Below are 16,842 nucleotides of genomic sequence, written 5' to 3'. Positions count from 1 at the left end.
TGGGGGTGGTTGCCCAACAATGCAAATGTGCTTAATGCCACTGAATTATAGACTCCAGAAAGGTTAAAATGGTACATTTTCTATGTACTTTGCCACAATTTTTGTTTAAAAACTTAAAAAAAGTCATGGATACACTACTTGGCAACCATCGTGGTAATAAATGATTTAGGCATCGATGGATACTCACACTAGTGGGTGTGAGTGTGGAAGAACAGGAAATTTAGACTATCAAAAATACCTCCTTTCAAGGAATTTAGAAGGAAAACGGTGACTTTAGAGTGGAAAAACCAGGCAGACAGCACCTTAACCAAGTGACCAGGTTCATTTCACCATTATTGGGAGGAATGGACCCTCTGTGCCTCCTGACAGCTGCACCGAGAAGAACACAACAGAACTTCATTTCAGCCGTGCTCCTGCCAAAAATGCATAGCCTAAATTTAATGACGACGAAATATCAAGATAAAAACCATCACAATGAAAAAGGAAATTCCCACTTCAACTGGCTCACAACAAGGAACATTTTTCTTTCACCGGGAGGTAGAATGGCCCCTGGCTTAGGTAATCTAGCATTTTTAAATTTGTTTTTGTCTCTTGACATTTTTCATTCTGCCATCCTTTGCCTGTTTAGCTCCCCTAGGCCTGGCAAGAGTGGCTGTGGTTCCAGAAACAGCAACAGGCAATGGAGACAAGGAGCTCTCTCTTCACATATTTATCATTTTTAATCAGAGGAGCCCAACATAGTTACCCTCCTGGGTCTTTGGCCCAAACTGGGTCACATGCAAACCCCCAACAAATCTCTGTCAAGAGGAAAGGGGTTCCCTGGACTATTCAGCAAATCTGTGGGTTCCATGTGTGGAAGGGTGGCCACCAAACCAAAGTGGGGGTCTTCAGCAAGGAAGACACGGGAATGGCTATTTCAGGATGAACAGTGAACATCCAGGGTCAAGGCCAGCTGCAACTTAGAATGTCAGATGATTGGGGCACCTGGATGGCTCAGCCAGTTGAGCGTCTGACTCTTGATTTCGGCTCAGGTCATCATTTCACAGTTCTTGAGATTGAGCCCTATGTTGGGCTCTGTGCTGACAGGTCAGAGCCTGGATGGAGCCTGCTTGGGATTCTCTCTCTCCTGTCTCTGCCCCTCCCCTGCTTGCTCTCTTTCTCTCTCTCAAAAATAATAAATAAACTTAAAAAAAAAAGAATAGTAGACAATTCATCCATCAGGTAGGGGACCAAGGGTCACCATGGGGGTTAGGTTTTGGGGGAGGAAACTGTAAATCTGAAGGTCGGTAAGCAGCAGCAGGAAAGACACATGAATGATGCTATGAGCAGAAGATACGGACCAAAAAGAGGCTCCTTTTGTTTGGTTAAAATGGACAAATAAGGGTACGAAAGTGGTACCCAGGCACAGCAACACGAGGTGTATAAAAAGAATCCTCTAACCCCCCTTTTTTGTAAAAACTAACATCTTCAAGGTTAGTGCATAGGAAAGGGAAATGAGAGAGTACATACTCAAATAATGCGACTTGGATGGGCAAGGGAAAATAAATTAGTTTTTCCAGAAGAAAATGGATGGACGATGTCTTGTATGTACTATTACCTTTTTTTCTTCTTTTATTTAAAAAAACAAAAAAAAAAAAACAAGACATTCGCTGGGATTCACAACGTCCCTGTCTAGCCTATTATAGTGCTTTATAACCCCAAATCTCAAGAAACTTAATACCATGCTTGCCTACATGTAAGGCCAATTAGTCTTTTTCAGTCTTAAACACACAGGAAATACAACTGTTCATTTCCAAAAGTTATTGCACACAGATTTCACAAAATCTATTTAATTGTGTCATGGAACACTTAAGAGACCTCATTGTAGCATCTCCTGCTGGCAGTGATCAATAAAAATGAACAATTCCTAGATTCAATTTGCAGAAAACTCAATACAATACATTTTACAGAAGGGATCTCTTTGTTATGTCTACATTCTAGGCACAGTGTTGTCCTGAAAGCTGATCTTTAGGGGAATCAAATTCTTTTGATTTACCAGTAGAGAAAAACATTTTTGAACAGATTCTAATTTCCTAGCTAGTGGGACTTGTTGCTTGAGATTTAAATACATCGGCGCATTTTTATACATCAATTAAACCCCTTCTATTCTATGAACTCTAGCGACTTCATCACAAGAAAATGTTTTTATCTTTTCATACACTTTGTGGTTTATTCAGTAACTATGTATCACATGGCAAGAGTTCTGGAAGGAACCAAGGACACAGTGGTCAATGATACAAACCATTGCTGACTAACAATACATGACACGTATCCAGTTGTGTATACCAGGACTGTGCCAAGTGAGTTACATCTGGGTTTTCTGTTTGTGTGTTTTCTGGGGTTGTTTTTGTTTTTGTTTTTCTCAAAGAGGTCACGTGAGTTGCCCAAGCTATCACAGACAAGAAGCGAAAGAGGCAACATTCAAACCCAGTTTGGTTGCCTCTGGAACCCAAGCGCTTAACCACAGTGCTCTAATGCTTCTGGTAGATCATATATGTTAAGAAACTACAAATGTGACAAAGGAAACCTACGGCAGCCCAACTTGCAAGGGGACAGAGAAGACCAAAACGGATGTGCCATTTTAGCTGGACAAGAGTCGTCCAAGGAAAGCAAGAAGAATTGAGGGCATTGTACAGTTAAGCAGAGGAGAAAGGGGGGGCAAGGTGCAGAGAAACAAAAAACCTTGTATGGCTACAAACAAGTGGTGGGTGGAGACAGATCCCTGTCAACAACACAGGACTTTATCTAAATGCAGAGGCACCTCATCTTAGCACCTCAGCGTGGCTTTCTCTAGTCTTCCATTTTCGTGCGTTATTTGCCCGTAGTTTTCACAGTTCAATTTCTTATCAGTCGAATATGAATACATTTAGTTTTCTCCCATTTTTCGTAAATTAGAATGATACAGGACTTGGGTTACTGGACTACGTTTCGAAGAAAATGATTTCAAATGATGACGACTTCCGCTTCTTGATCAGGGTCCTTCACGGTGAAGAGATGTTTTGGCTGGTTTTGCAAAATCATTGGCGTAAGGTGGGGATCCTCGGATCTCCAGCCATCTGAAAGGCACAGACCTTATCATAAATGGATACCCCCTGCTTTATACACACACTCGGACAACTGGTTGGCAGGTTGGGGCCCAGCTCCCGGCAGTGGCATCTAGGACAGAAGAGTCCACCCAAGGAACCAGGCTTTGAGGCCCAGAGTCAAGGCCTTCGCTTGCAGGAGGCAAGTCCTTGAAGGCACTTGCTTCTAAGAGACACCTGTTACGCCAAAATTAAAGTGATACCGCGATGCTTTCCTGGTACATTGACACCGTTCCCCTAATGGGCCGACTTTACGAGGCGGCGAATGGATTTTCAAGCTCTGAATGGCACCTGGCTTGTGAGGAGTGTTCAACAGGTGTTGGCTGCTGCTATTAAATCAGGACCCTCATGGATGTACCACATTTAAAATTACTCCTTGCGAGCCTTGTCAGGTTGCTAGGGAAGATTCCCCAAGGCCTTGGGAGGGGGCCTGGCACGGCAAGGGAAGGTCCAGCTGCTGGGTAAGGCAGTGCTCGCTGAACTGAAGGGGGCCAGTTATGAATGAGTCTCATTAGGGGAGGTTGACATGCCTGGAGCCCAGGCCACGCTGCGGGGGATCCGTGACGAAGAGCTTAACGCTATGATGGCACTTGACAGGTCTCATTAGCTGGTTATAAACGATAAGACTAGCAATTTTTACTGCCTCTGCTTCACCTCAGTCCTGGAGGTTATCGCTTTTAGATGCCTTTCCTCCTCCCGACTGACACACAGAGCTCCACACAGACCCCAAGCCCACAGTTGTCATCTTAATTAACTTAATGCTTCGTTCCCTGGGGAGACAGACTCACTCTAGCCATCCTGCTTCCGGGATTTGGTGAGGTTCTTACGGTTCAAAATTTCTAAACAGTCGTGCACTGTCACATAATGAATACTTACCCTCGGAAGGCTTGGTGGTAATCTTCTCACCTCAGGTCCTCAATGGAATTCTGGACGCCACTATGCACCCCAACTAAGGGAGACGTGAAGAATGTTGATGTTTCCCAGGTTCTGCAACACTAACTTAGGTGTGGAGATATTCTAACATAGATAGGCGACTATCCCACGGGTTCCCAAATATCCAGCAGTAAAAAGATGGTTTAACAACGTAAAGGGTGTATTTGTTGTGGAATATTATGCTTCTATCAGAAAGGATGAGTTAGGTCTATATCTGTTCATTTGGAGTGGTGTTCAAGGTATGTTTTTGCTTTTTTTTTTTTTAAGGTTTTTAAAAAATGTTTATTTATTTTTGAGAGAGAGAGGAGAGAAAGTGAGTGATGAGGGGCAGAGAGAGAGGGAGACACAGAATCCTAAGTGGCCTCCAGGCTCTGAGCTATCAGCACAGAGCCCAACGTGGGGCTCGAACTCACAAACTGCGAGATCGTCACCTGAGCTGAAGTTGGACGCTTAACCGACTGAGCCCCCTAGGAGCCCCTGTTTTTTTCTTTTTAAAGCAGGTTTCAAGACCATGTGTATAACTGGATTTTATTTTTGCAAAAACAACACACACACACACACACACACACACACACACACACACACACACACCCCAGAGGACAACATTCCCATCTAGTGTACATCCATTTGAATATGTCTGGGCATCTATGAGGAAGGAGGGGAAGGTGTTCACTGCACAAGAGGAAGCTGACAACACACACCTCAGAGGCTCACAGAGGGGGAGGCATGAGGGGGATCCTTTTAATTTCTTTATATGCCTTTGGACGAATTCAGTCATTACAAAGAACACGCTTTACTTTTGTAGTTCAGAAATCTATTAAATAGGATTTAAACAGGAAAAATTGTTCCAACCAAAAATAAAAAAAAGTTTCCCTAGAGACTTCTATTTGGCCATTACACCTCCACTATAAGGTGAAAAATCATCTCAGAAAGGAGGGGCCAGACTCTAAACCGTCTGTTGCTGTGTGTGTATTTCCTGATTCTTGAAAAGTGGCCTAACATGGCCTGGCCTCCTATCGGGTGTCTCCAGCTCCGAGGGCAGGGCCTCCTTTCCAGGGCCTGCTTTGTTAGGTCTTTCTTTCCCTGGCTCCCCTTCCCCTGATGGCTGCCTCGTCACTCACCCCACATCTCTCAGTGGCTATTGATCGTTAACGTTGACTGCCTCCAAGCATCTGGGTCCTGACTTGAGAACTGGACTTTGATTCCCGCCTGGCTCAGTTGAACCCAGGTCAGAGCTGCGCCAGATTATGTGCCTTAGTTTACATGAAGCCATCTCCTCCCCTCCATGGCCTGGACTGCAAGACGAGCCTGGATCTTGAGCCCCGTCACGGACTATGAGTTGACGCAGGGGCAGCAGGAGATCATGACAGAAGGGTCCAGGACGTGGATCTCCTTTGAGCGAAAGAGAAATAAATTCCCAACGTCTGGAAGTTCTGTCACATGCAGACAACGCATCCTAAAACCCATATACCGAGGTTTCAAATTCTGCAGTGATTGATTGCTTATTTACTCACTGTGCACGTTTTTAATTAGCAGGTAGATGTGAAGCATCTATTATGTGGCCAAGCATTGCCCTATGCCCCGAAGGACACAAAGAAAGTAGAAAGAGTCACAGTCCTGAAGAGGTTTATATTCTACCTAGGCAGCTAAGATCAAACTAAGGAGACGACGAGAGGGCGGGGAAAGCTGGCTTCGTCTTTAATTAATTTATGTGACAGTGGTTGAAAGTCCAAGAGGAGAGGAGAGGAATGGAAGTCTGGGAGAACGACAGTAGGCTCCGTTTTGTAAGAATGGATTTCTTTCAGTGAGGAGCGCCTATGAATTCTGTTGTAAAATGTTGTTGTTAAATGAGTTAAATGATTTCTCTAGAGATCCATTATTCCTCATTCGGTACTTTAGGTTAGGCTTTTGAAATAAACCAAGAAATGCCAGAATAATAAATCATTAGCAGAACGCAGAACTATTGTTCATGCAAGGAGAGGTGACTCAAGATGGTTATTGTACAGAAGGTGTCTTTTTTTTTTTTTTTTTTGGTTAGTCCTTGTGAGTCTGATAACATGCTTCCGTTTCTCAACAGGAATGTGAGGGGGACTGGAAAAGCACAAGCCTTCTTGGGCTCCACTGCTGCTGCCCACCGTGGACTGCCAGGTCACCATCATTGATACTGTTCTTGATCTGCTTGATGTTACTAAAACCCCAACTTTCGCCCTGCCCCTGACCTTTCTGTACAGAAGCATAGTTTTGTAAATCATGGCAGCTCAGATTTATAAATTTCTAGCCATCAGGGGCACGTGGGTGGCTCGGTCCGTCAAGTGTCCAACTTCTGATGTCAGCTCAGGTCACGATCTTGTGGTTCGTGAGTTCCAGTCTCACGTCGGGCTCTGCACAGACAGTGCAGAGCCTGCTTAGGGTTCTCTCTCTCTCTCTCTCTCTCTCTCTCTCTCTCTCTCACTTTCTGCCCCTCACCTGTTCCTGCTCACTCTGTTTCTCTCAAAAGAAATAAACAAACGTAAAAACATAAATTTACGGCATCAAAACTATTATGCTCTGGAAGATTGGAATCATTTAGAATCTCTGTTAGGAGTAAGAGAAAAACTCTCCTTCTTCCCTGGATTTTCGGAATGGGATGGATGTGGAAATGAGCCTTATACCAGTCATGCTCGGTAGTTGTGGACAGGGTAAGTCCACTGAAAGCTGTTGTCTTAAACCCCGTGTCTTTAGCCCAGATCCTCTAGAAGGCAGAGCCAGAGGCAAGGATTAAGATGCTAATGGTTAGCAAGGCCAGGACAGTGATGGTAAAGTAAAAAGAGGTGCAAGAAGCAAGAATTGTGACACAGAGTATTGGGAGATGTTACCATTGCCGCTCGAGCTGGTTTTCACTCAGTGACAACAAAAAACCAGCAGGTTGCTCTGCAGTATATTCATTCACCACATAGGATTTTCCAGAAGAGTTGTTAAGAGGAACTGCATCTCAGAGTAGTTCACGGCAGAGAGAAAGGAGGAGAATGATCATGTCTAACTTCCACTCATCACTTGCCACCCGCCCCCCCCCCCTTTGCTGGTATTCACTTCAAGGGCAGATACCTCTCCCACGTGCCCAGGTAGCATCATCCAGCCCACTGGAGGCCGCACAGAAACGCAGATACCATACTCTTCTGTGTAAAGTTTTAACAAGGCCCAAGAGTGGGAGAGCAACAGGGTTCAGGCAGTGGGCCAGCCAAAGAGGCAAGAAAGAGGTGGTCGAGTGGGTCTACGAGGGAGGGCACGGTTTCAAACCTGTTACAGAGTCACATGCTAACTGGGTATGCTTAAAAGATATCTTTGCCACTGGCCCAGTGTGTGTGTGTGTGTGTTTAAAAATTATGAAGTAATTTTGGTTATGACATTTCTGATACAGTAAACAAAAGGAACAAGGGCTCACCGAGCGATAGGCATTAGCTAACATACCTGGGCAGTGTGAGAAAATTTGGTCAAGATAATGCTGGGAGGTCAAGCTTTATGCCTTCTCCTGGGCTCCAAAACAAGCAGCAGTAGAGGTTAAAAATAAGACACACTCATCCTCTGTGGGACTAGAAGTAGGAGAAATATAGTCATCCCTAGCGAACCTAAAAAAAAAAAAATTACTAAAGGAACTGTGTGTTTCTGCAGCAAACGTTTGTGATTCTCGTTTTGTTTTGGCTACCTAGAAGCTAAACACATTTCTTATTTTGAAGAAAACCAAATTTGTTGGGCATAGGATGCTCCCAGGAAGGCGGCTAATGTGAAGAGAGAGTTGTAATTTCTTCCCAATTCCTTCATGGCTAAGGCATGGTCATTGGGTCCTGACTTAGCCAGTTAGATGCTTCCACCTAGGACTTTGAATCTTGAGAGGGAACATAAAAGTGATGAGGCAGAGATTATTCCTGACATAAGTGGCAGAGACAAGACATCTGGGACACAGAGCAGGATCCCAGGTGCAAAAGCGTCATAAGTAGGTTCCATCGGTGACTGCGTGTTTTTGAAGGCCAGAAATGGAGCTGTTCCATTGATCACGCAAAGTATCGGATATCCTTACTAAAAGTGTTCTTTTGCTTAAGTTAACCAGAATTAGTTTCTGTTGTTTGCAAGCAAGAACGCTGAGTGGTTCAGAACAAAGAGAGGGAGAGAGAGAGAGAGAGAGAGAGAGAGAGAGAGAGAGCCCAGAAGGAAGTAGCAATACTCAAGAAACACTCATAAAAAGAAAAAAAAAATGTCCCTGGTATGACACCTAGATTCCCCATACATCTTCAACTCCATCAATAAGCCTCAGAGGAGAGCTGTCTGCAGACTAAATGTGTTTCTCGTCACCTGGAGTTAAAGGCCAACACTCTGGAAGACAATCATGCAAAGAAGACGTGCACCTTGAAGATAGCGATGGAGATTGGAGCCATGTGGCCACAAGCCAAGGAAGCTGGCAACCATCAAAAACCAGAAGAGGCAAGGAACTGACTCTTCCCTTGTGTGGCTTTGCTGACACCTTGACTTTGGACTTCTGGCCTTTAGAACTGTGAGAGAATCAATTTCTGTTGTTTTAAGCCACCACGTTTGTGGTTATCTGTTACAGAAATCCCAGGAAACCAAGACATGCAGCAATCCCCTTCCTAGGTATTTATCCAAGGAAAATGAAAACCTATGTTCGTGTAAGACTTGCACAAAAATATTTATAGCAGCTTTATCTGCAATAGCCAGAAGCTGAAAAAACCCCAATGTCCCTTTGCTCAGGAATGATGAAACACATTATGGTACGTCCATACAATGGAATAATGCTCAGCAAGAAAAAGGAACCAACTGGCAACACATGTAACGCCATGGGTGAATCCACTTATTATGGTAAGTGAACGAAGACAAACCCCAAGTGCTATATATTGTGTATGATTCCATTGATATGACTTTCTGGAAAAGGCAAATCTTCAGGGATGATAAGTTGGAGAAGAGTGACTCCAGAAAGGCACACGGGGCAATTCGGGGGTGACACAACAGTTCTACATCTCGATTTTCACGGTCGGTACATACTGACGCCTTCAAAGCCCACAGAACTATAGACATCAGAAAGAGTGAACTGCAGACACATTTTGAAATAATTAAAACAAAAACAAGAACTAAAAATAGTGGGACAAATCATCATTCTGGAACTGGGCACTAGGGCACGAGGTAACCAGGAACGTCACTCAAACACTCATCAAGGTGGGCCTTGTTTTACCTCAGACAGATCATTGAGGAAGAGGGTACCTTTCATTTTCATTTAATACCATCAATCAACCATCTTTATTTGAAGGATCTGTGTGAGATATGCTAAGAGCAGATACATTTCTTAAAAGAAATGGTTCCTGCCCCTCACGCTAAAGGAGCTAAATACAAAGTAGAACACAAACACGTCATTTTGACAAGTTGAAGGAAATGTGGTGTCAAAAATTTGCTCCTGACTTTATACTTCTCCTGTGCATTTACAGCTTTTTTTTTTGAAACAAAAGTTACACTTTGCAGTATTAAAAAAAACAAAGGGCTCAAAAGTAATAGAGAATAAAAGAGATTTTATAGAGCAGGCAGCTTCAAGGAAAGGAAGAGAACAACAACAACAAAAAACCTCCCTTCCAAAATGGACAGGAATCAGCAAAATATGAAAACTTTGAGGATCTCAAAAGTTTTTCATCTCCTTTGCGGAGGATCTCATTTGACCAAGAAGAAACAAACAAAACGCAGTTCATAAATCTTGACTTGCCTTGAAGTTAAGCACATCCCACATTCAGTAGAGAGAAGAATATGAAAACTTGTCCTAACTCAGTTGTGACAACAGAACTGGTTGGAAAGGTAAAAGGCCATGATGCCTTAAAAGCGAAGCAAAGGAATTCTGAACACAGACACTCTTGACTTTGTATAAAAATAGCCACATTTCTGTATCTGGAGATTCTAAAAAAGGAAGATGACTTCAGAAGTAGCAGGGACCAAAAATGTAAGTCCTCACAATATCAATGCGATGCACGAAGAAATAGAAGGCACACGGGGCACCTGGGTGGATCAGTGGGTTGGGCATCCGACTTCAGCTCAGGTCATGACCTCACAGTTCATGAGTTCGAGCCCCGCATCGGGCTCCATGCTGAGAGCTTCGAGCCTGGAGCCCGCTTCGGATTCTGTGTCTCCCTCTCTCTCTCTGCCCCTACCCCTGCTCATGCTCTGTCTCTTTCTCTCTCAAAAATAAATAAATGTTAAAAATAAAAAGAAAGAAAAAGAAATAGAAGGCACACATCAAATCTCAAGTTTTAATAGATATTTATGAAAGGTGGAAGAAATGGCAAATGTCTGAGAACAAGTTCCAAAATGGCAGAACCTGAAACTCTAGAATGGCATTACAGGCAGAAGCAGCAAATGAGAATAATATATTAGGGTTCTCCAGAGAGAGAGAACCAACAGGAGATGTAGGTGTAGAGAAGGAGATTTATTATTAGAAATTGGTTCTGACGATTATGGAGGGTGGGGAAACCCCATGATCTGCCATCGGCCAGCTGGAGAACCAGGAAAGCCAGTGTGTGGTGTTAAGTTTCAGTCCTATGGCAGAAGACCTTTGGCCCAGCACAAAAACAGGCAGAGAGAGCTAATTCTTGCTTCCCTCACCTTTCATTCTTCCTATTCAGGCCTCCAACAAATTGGGTAAGACCCACTCACATTAGGGAAGGCCATCTGCTCTATTCGGTCTACCATTTCCAACATTAATCTCGTCCAGACACACCCAGAATAATGTTGCCAAATATCTGGGCAACCCTGAGGCCCAGTCAAGTTGACACACACACAATTAACCATCACAGACAATGAGAGAGCCTTTTAAATAGCACGAAGAGAAGGACAGACCCATGTGTGGGGCTGGGGCCCAGTGAGGAGCAGTATGTGGAAGAGGAAAGGGGCAGGCTCTGAGACAGACAGGGAGAGCGGGGGCGGGATTCTCCCCTCTGTTCCCAACTGTGGCATGACCACCACGGGCAAGTTTCTTCATCTCTGGGGCCTACGTTTCTATTTCTCGGTAGAAACGGGACCATTTCGTATATTTTGTAATAAGGGATCATGATTTCTACCTCATAGGATTGGTAGAATGAAGTCATGTCTGTAAAGGGTTTAGTAAATGGCAGGTAACCAGGAAGTGAGTATTAAACTGTTTCCTAACAGAATGTTAGGTAATAAAAACATTTAATAGCACAGCAAAACCACTCACTTTTAACTTAGATTTGGTTTTCTTCATCAGAAAATACCTTAGGGGTGCCTGGGTGGCTCTGTTGGTTGGGCGACTGACTTTGGCTCAGGTCATGATCTTGTGGCTTGTGGGATCGAGCCCCACATCGGGCTCCGTGCTGACAGCTCAGAGCCTGGAGCCTGCATCAGATTCTGTGTCTCCCTCTCTCTCTCTCTCTCTGCCCCTTCCCTGCTCGTGCTCTCTCACAAATTTAAAAAAAAAAAAAAAAATTAAAAAAAAAATACCTTAAAACTAGAGAAGTATAAATAAGCTTTCTTAAAAGAATTGATGCTTAAAATACATTGGTCAAAACATGGTAATTTCTAATTGCTTTTGATTTTTCAAATCTCCAGGGCCAGATGAATTAGAATTTATAATTACGAACAGCCAAGTAATTTTAGACAGGAGTACAGAGACCAAAATTTTCCGGGGGACCTTGAATGAATGTCTTAATTTTCAAGAAGGGGCAGAGGTGGATTCTGAGAACACCGGCCCCATAAAGAAAGAAAATGACGATACTGAAAGCGATGTGCATCGTTTTAACTCACAGACACCCTGCTTAAGATAATTCTAGCTCTGCTGATGAAGCAGGTGGCTCATAAGCACTTAGAAAAAAAAGAGATAAACGGCTAACACCAGTGTTGACTTGCTAAAAACAAGTCATACAACCCTGATTTTGATTCTTTTTTGGAGAAAGTTAATGTAACAAGAGATCTGGGAGAACCATATATTAAATCCAGGAACCTATAGAGGCAGGCAACATTCAGGGCTCCAGCGGATGGGTGGGCATAAGACCCACAGGTGCCAGGGGTTGAAGATAAGAACTGACACACACACACACAAAAATATATATATATATCAGGGTTGAGATGTCCATGATCAGAACTAGGGTCTGAGGAACCTGGTCAGAGCTGGAACTAGAGTATATGCACAGAGCCAGAGAAGCTGGGCAGTTGGTTTCTGAGATGGATGTTAGCACGCAGAGGGCTACAGTCTCTGGACCGTGAGGGCCAACTCCACAGGGGAGGTCTGGAGCTGGGGCGGCCCTTGAGAGACAGGATGAATTGAGACAGGGACGAGGCCTATGTTACTCCCCCCGCCTTGGATTCGTCACTGGCGGTGAGCTACCGTTGGGGAGAGGCGTGCCCTCGGGTGACGTTGCAGCCCTTTCAGCAGAGGGCAGTGCCAAGGGAGACACGCAGCTCTGTCTTTAGCAGCCGGAGGAAAAGCACGTCTGTCCTGTAGGAGGATGGCGATGCACCACAGGACCCACGAGCCTCGGCCTGATGCTGGGTCTCCACAGCCCGGAGCAAGATCGCCTCTAGCCCTCCTGGACCACGGGCAGGGCTGAGGCCAGAGGCGGCAACGGTAGTTGAGGAAAAGTCAAGGCCTTCGGTAGACACATCAGCAGTCTGCTGGCAAGTTAGTTCACTTCTCTGAGATACTGTTTTCCCCGTATTTAGACAACACTTAGGGGGAGAATTAAAAGGCCTAACGAAAGAAAGCAAGAGATGTCAGTATGTTGCCGATAGAGTCAGAGAGATCATTACAACTTGGAATGATAGGGTAAAATAGAGAATATAATATTTAACAGGCATACATATGAAGCATTTAACAAAGGTCCAACAGTTAAACTGCACATATACGCACATACATACCAGGAAAGTAAATAATAATGGCAAATATTTACTGAGTACTAAGCAGCTATCATGAGCCAGGCCTTACTTACACTTTGTGCTTTATAATCATGCAACCAGATGCCACAAAGTACTAAACGCCTTACAGAAATGATTTCCACTAATCCTCTCAGCGAACCTGTAAGACAGGAGCTTGTATTACTCTTGCTTTTCACAGAGGTGAACTTTGGTTTGGGAGGGTAAATAATTCCCTGCAAGGTCATCTAACTGGGAGGAGGAAGGCCCAAGGTACTGAGGAACTTGAAACACACAGCCCTTACATGTGACCATCACACCATGCTACTCCCCATTGTTAGAGAAGAAGCTAGCCTATAACAAATCACATGTTATATCATTTGATCCCCATATCCGCCAGGATATGGAAGTTGCGAGTAATAAAAAATTCAATTTAAGCAGATTTACACACGAGAGAAAGTAATTGGTTCACGAAAGTAGAAGTTCAGAGGTAGAATGGCTTTGGGGGTTGACTTAATCTAATGGCAAATCTTTCTACTTGGCCTCCAGTGAAGTTGGCTTCTTCACAGGCTGAAAGTCACAAGCTCACAGCAGATCCAGGACTCACATCCATGTGCAATAAATCCAAACAAAGAGAGAAAAGGTCACTTCCGGGAGCTCACCCAGAAAAACGGAAAAGAATTTCCCCAAAGGCCCTGGGCTCACTCCTACTTCCATCTCCCAGGTCAAAATTATTAACAGATCAAGGACATGAGATTATTCTTAGACAAACTGGGCCATCCTTGGAATTGCAAGTGGAGACAGCATCCCCTGAGATACACAAACTTCCTGGAGGAGGGAAGGATACCTGAACAAAGTCAGGATTCTTTTCGGAAGAAGAAAGGAAGGAAATAATGGATCCTGGGTAGACGGTCAACAATGTCTCGTTCAGAGAAGGACATTTTCATCTCACCCTCCTTTTGCACACGATCTGTGGCTTTAAAACAGTTCTTGTGAAAAAAAAAAAAAAGCTGTGATTTTTGTACTGATCATAAATTCAGTATGAGCCAAAAGGATCAGATGGTGAATCTGGAACTCATTGTTGAGAGTGATGAGGTTAAAAGAAGAAACAGTCTTATCGTACTCACTTCTGGTCATATTGGGACCATGGTATCAACTCCAGATGTTGCATTTCAACATGGTACACTGTATGGCTGAGCTGTAAACATATTTGCTCCACCCAGCGCGGAGCCCAATGTGGAGCTTGATCCCACAACCTTGAGATCATGACCTGAACTGACATCAAGAGTTGGACACTTAACTGACTGAGCCACCCAGGTGCCCCCAAGCCTACCTTTAAAAGTGAGAGTTCCTGCTGGGAATTTGATTTTGCCTACCAGTTGATGAATGCATTCTTTTACCTATAAAACAACAGACTGAAATAGGGAAATAATGTTAAATGTAGGGTTTAAAGATTTTGAGTGAATCATGAGTACTGGGCTTTCAATACTGCTGGGTGATGGCACATATTAAAGAAGAGGTAAGAACAGGACAAGTGGGGGAAATTAAATGGGATGACCAAGACAGAAAAAAAAAAAAAATGTTTCATAGATGTTGAATTATGATCTAAAACAATACCATAAAGCCACCTAGAATTCAAAATAACCCTCATACCACAAACCAGCCTGATGTTTAGAAGTCAACACACAACATGGAAGAGATACTAAGATCCACATCTATTCTTTCATCTTTGAACATGAAAAATAATCATATAAAGACAAAAATGCATACTTTCACCATTTCTAGTCAGCATATTGTCAAAAGTTCTAACCAGAGCAATTAGGCAAGAAAAAGAAATAAATGAAAGTCAAATTGGGAAGGCGGATGTAAAATTATCTGTTTGCAGATGACATGAATTTATATACAGGAAACTCTAAGATTCCACCAAAAAAAACCCTGCTAGGGATAATATATGAATTCAGCATGGGGTGCCTAGGTGGCTCGGCTGAGCACTGGACTTTGGCTCAGGTCATGATCTCACCGTTTGTGAGTCTGAGCCCCGCATCGGGCTCGCTGCTGTCAGCGCAGAGCCTCTTTTGGATCCTCTGTTCCCCTCTCTCTGTCTCTCCCCTGCCTGTGCTCTCTCTCAAAAATAAATAAAACATTTAAAAAATATATATGAATTCAGCAAAGATGATGAAACAAAATTAACACACAAGTCACTTGTATTTCTATACATTAACAATGAGTAATTGAAAAGTAAATTATGAAAGCAACTGTTTAAAACAGAACAAAATGCAAAATTATAAAACATTGCTCAGAGAAATCTAAGATGATATAAATAAATGGAAAATATCTCCTGTTCTAATACTGTGAAGATGACAATACTATCCAAAGCAATCTACAGATTGAATACAATCTTTATCAAAATCCCAAGTTTTTGTTCATAAATAGGAAAACCCATCCTAAAGTTCATATGGAATCTCAAGGGACTCCAAATAATGAAAACAATCTTTAAAAAGAACAAAGAGAGCTCATACTTGTAGATTTCAAAACTTACCACAAAGTTGCAGTAACCAAAACAGTGATACGGCAAATGGACAGACATACAGAACAATGGAACAGAACAGAGAGTCCGGAAATAAATGCTTGCATATATGACCATTTGATTTTTGAGAAGGGTGCCAAGACCACACAATGGAAAGGACAGTCTTTTCAACCAACGGTTCAGGGAAACTGGACTTCCACATGCAAAAGTATAACGTTTATACCAGACACAAAAACTAATTTAAAATGGATCAAAGATCTAAACTTAAAAACTAAAATTATAAAACTCTTACAAGAAAGGGGGAAAGCTTCACATTGGATTTGGCAGTGACTTCTTGGACACGACACCAAAAACACAAGCAACAAAAGAAAAAATAAATTAGATCTCAACAAAATTAAAAACTTTTGTTCGACAAAGGATCGTATCAAGAGAGTAAAGACACAACACAGAGAATGGGATCAAATATTTGCAGATCATATAACTGATAAGGGATTAATATCCAGAATATAAAAAACTCTAAAAACAACAGGACTTGAATAGACATTTCTCCAAAGAAATGCAAATGGCCAATAAGCACATGAACAAATGTTCAAAATCATATCATTAGGGAAATGCAAATCAAAACCACAGTAAGATACCACTTACTGAAAAGAAGTGAAAAAACTGAAAGCAACAAGTGTTGGCGAGAATATGGAGAAAAAGGCATCCTGGTGCATTGCTATTGGGAATTTAAAATGGTAGTCTCTGTGGTAATCAGTTTGGTGGCTCCTCAAAAAGTGAAACATAGAATTACAATATGATCCAGCAACTCCACTCCTAGGTATACATAACAAAAAAACTGAAAGCAGGGAACCAAACAGAAACTTACTTGTACAGCAATGTTCATAGCAACACTATTCACAGTAGCCAAAGGGTAGAAACAACACTACTTTGCATAAACAAAATGTGCTATATACATACAATGGAATATTTTTAAGCCATAAAAAGGAATGAAACCTTGATACATCTATATGAACCTTGAAAACACTGTGGTGTAGTAATATATATGTGTAAATATATATTTACACATCTATCATATATATATAGATAGCTAGATTTTGCACACACACACACACACACACACACACACACACACACACAAATTTGGTCTTTGTTCCTAGCTCCTGGCACTGAGTTCCTAAAATCCTGGTAATTTTCTGAGTGATAGAATAACTGTTTTATGCTGACGCCTAGTTGGGTGTGATGAGGGAAGGCTAGATAGCTTCAGGATGAGGCTAGTTACCAGAAAAACTATGTGATTAGAGGCTTAGAACTTTCAGTCCCGTCCCCAACCTCTAGGGAGGTGAGAGGCCAACCAGTGGCCAACAAGTC

The 16,842-nt window shown here is 42.8% G+C and overlaps 1 protein-coding gene across 2 annotated transcripts in view; it reads right to left on the bottom strand.

Moving 5' to 3' along the window:
* Window positions 1-2,380: 2,380 nt before the first annotated feature.
* The window catches only part of TMEM68 (transmembrane protein 68), a 59,545-nt gene continuing 45,083 nt past the window's right edge, over window positions 2,381-16,842 (bottom strand). For both annotated transcript variants that reach the window (XM_053208557.1, XM_027042879.2), the window contains exon 8: window positions 2,381-3,095. In XM_053208557.1, the coding sequence (XP_053064532.1) occupies window positions 2,983-3,095 (113 nt within the window). In that variant the 3' untranslated portion in view covers window positions 2,381-2,982. The remainder of the gene's footprint in view (window positions 3,096-16,842) is intronic.

This window comes from Acinonyx jubatus, chromosome F2 (assembly GCF_027475565.1).
Source record: "Acinonyx jubatus isolate Ajub_Pintada_27869175 chromosome F2, VMU_Ajub_asm_v1.0, whole genome shotgun sequence".
Lineage (NCBI taxonomy): Eukaryota > Metazoa > Chordata > Mammalia > Carnivora > Felidae > Acinonyx > Acinonyx jubatus.
The sequence above is the reverse complement of the archived record's forward strand: the minus strand, read 5'-3'. Positions and strand labels throughout refer to the sequence as shown.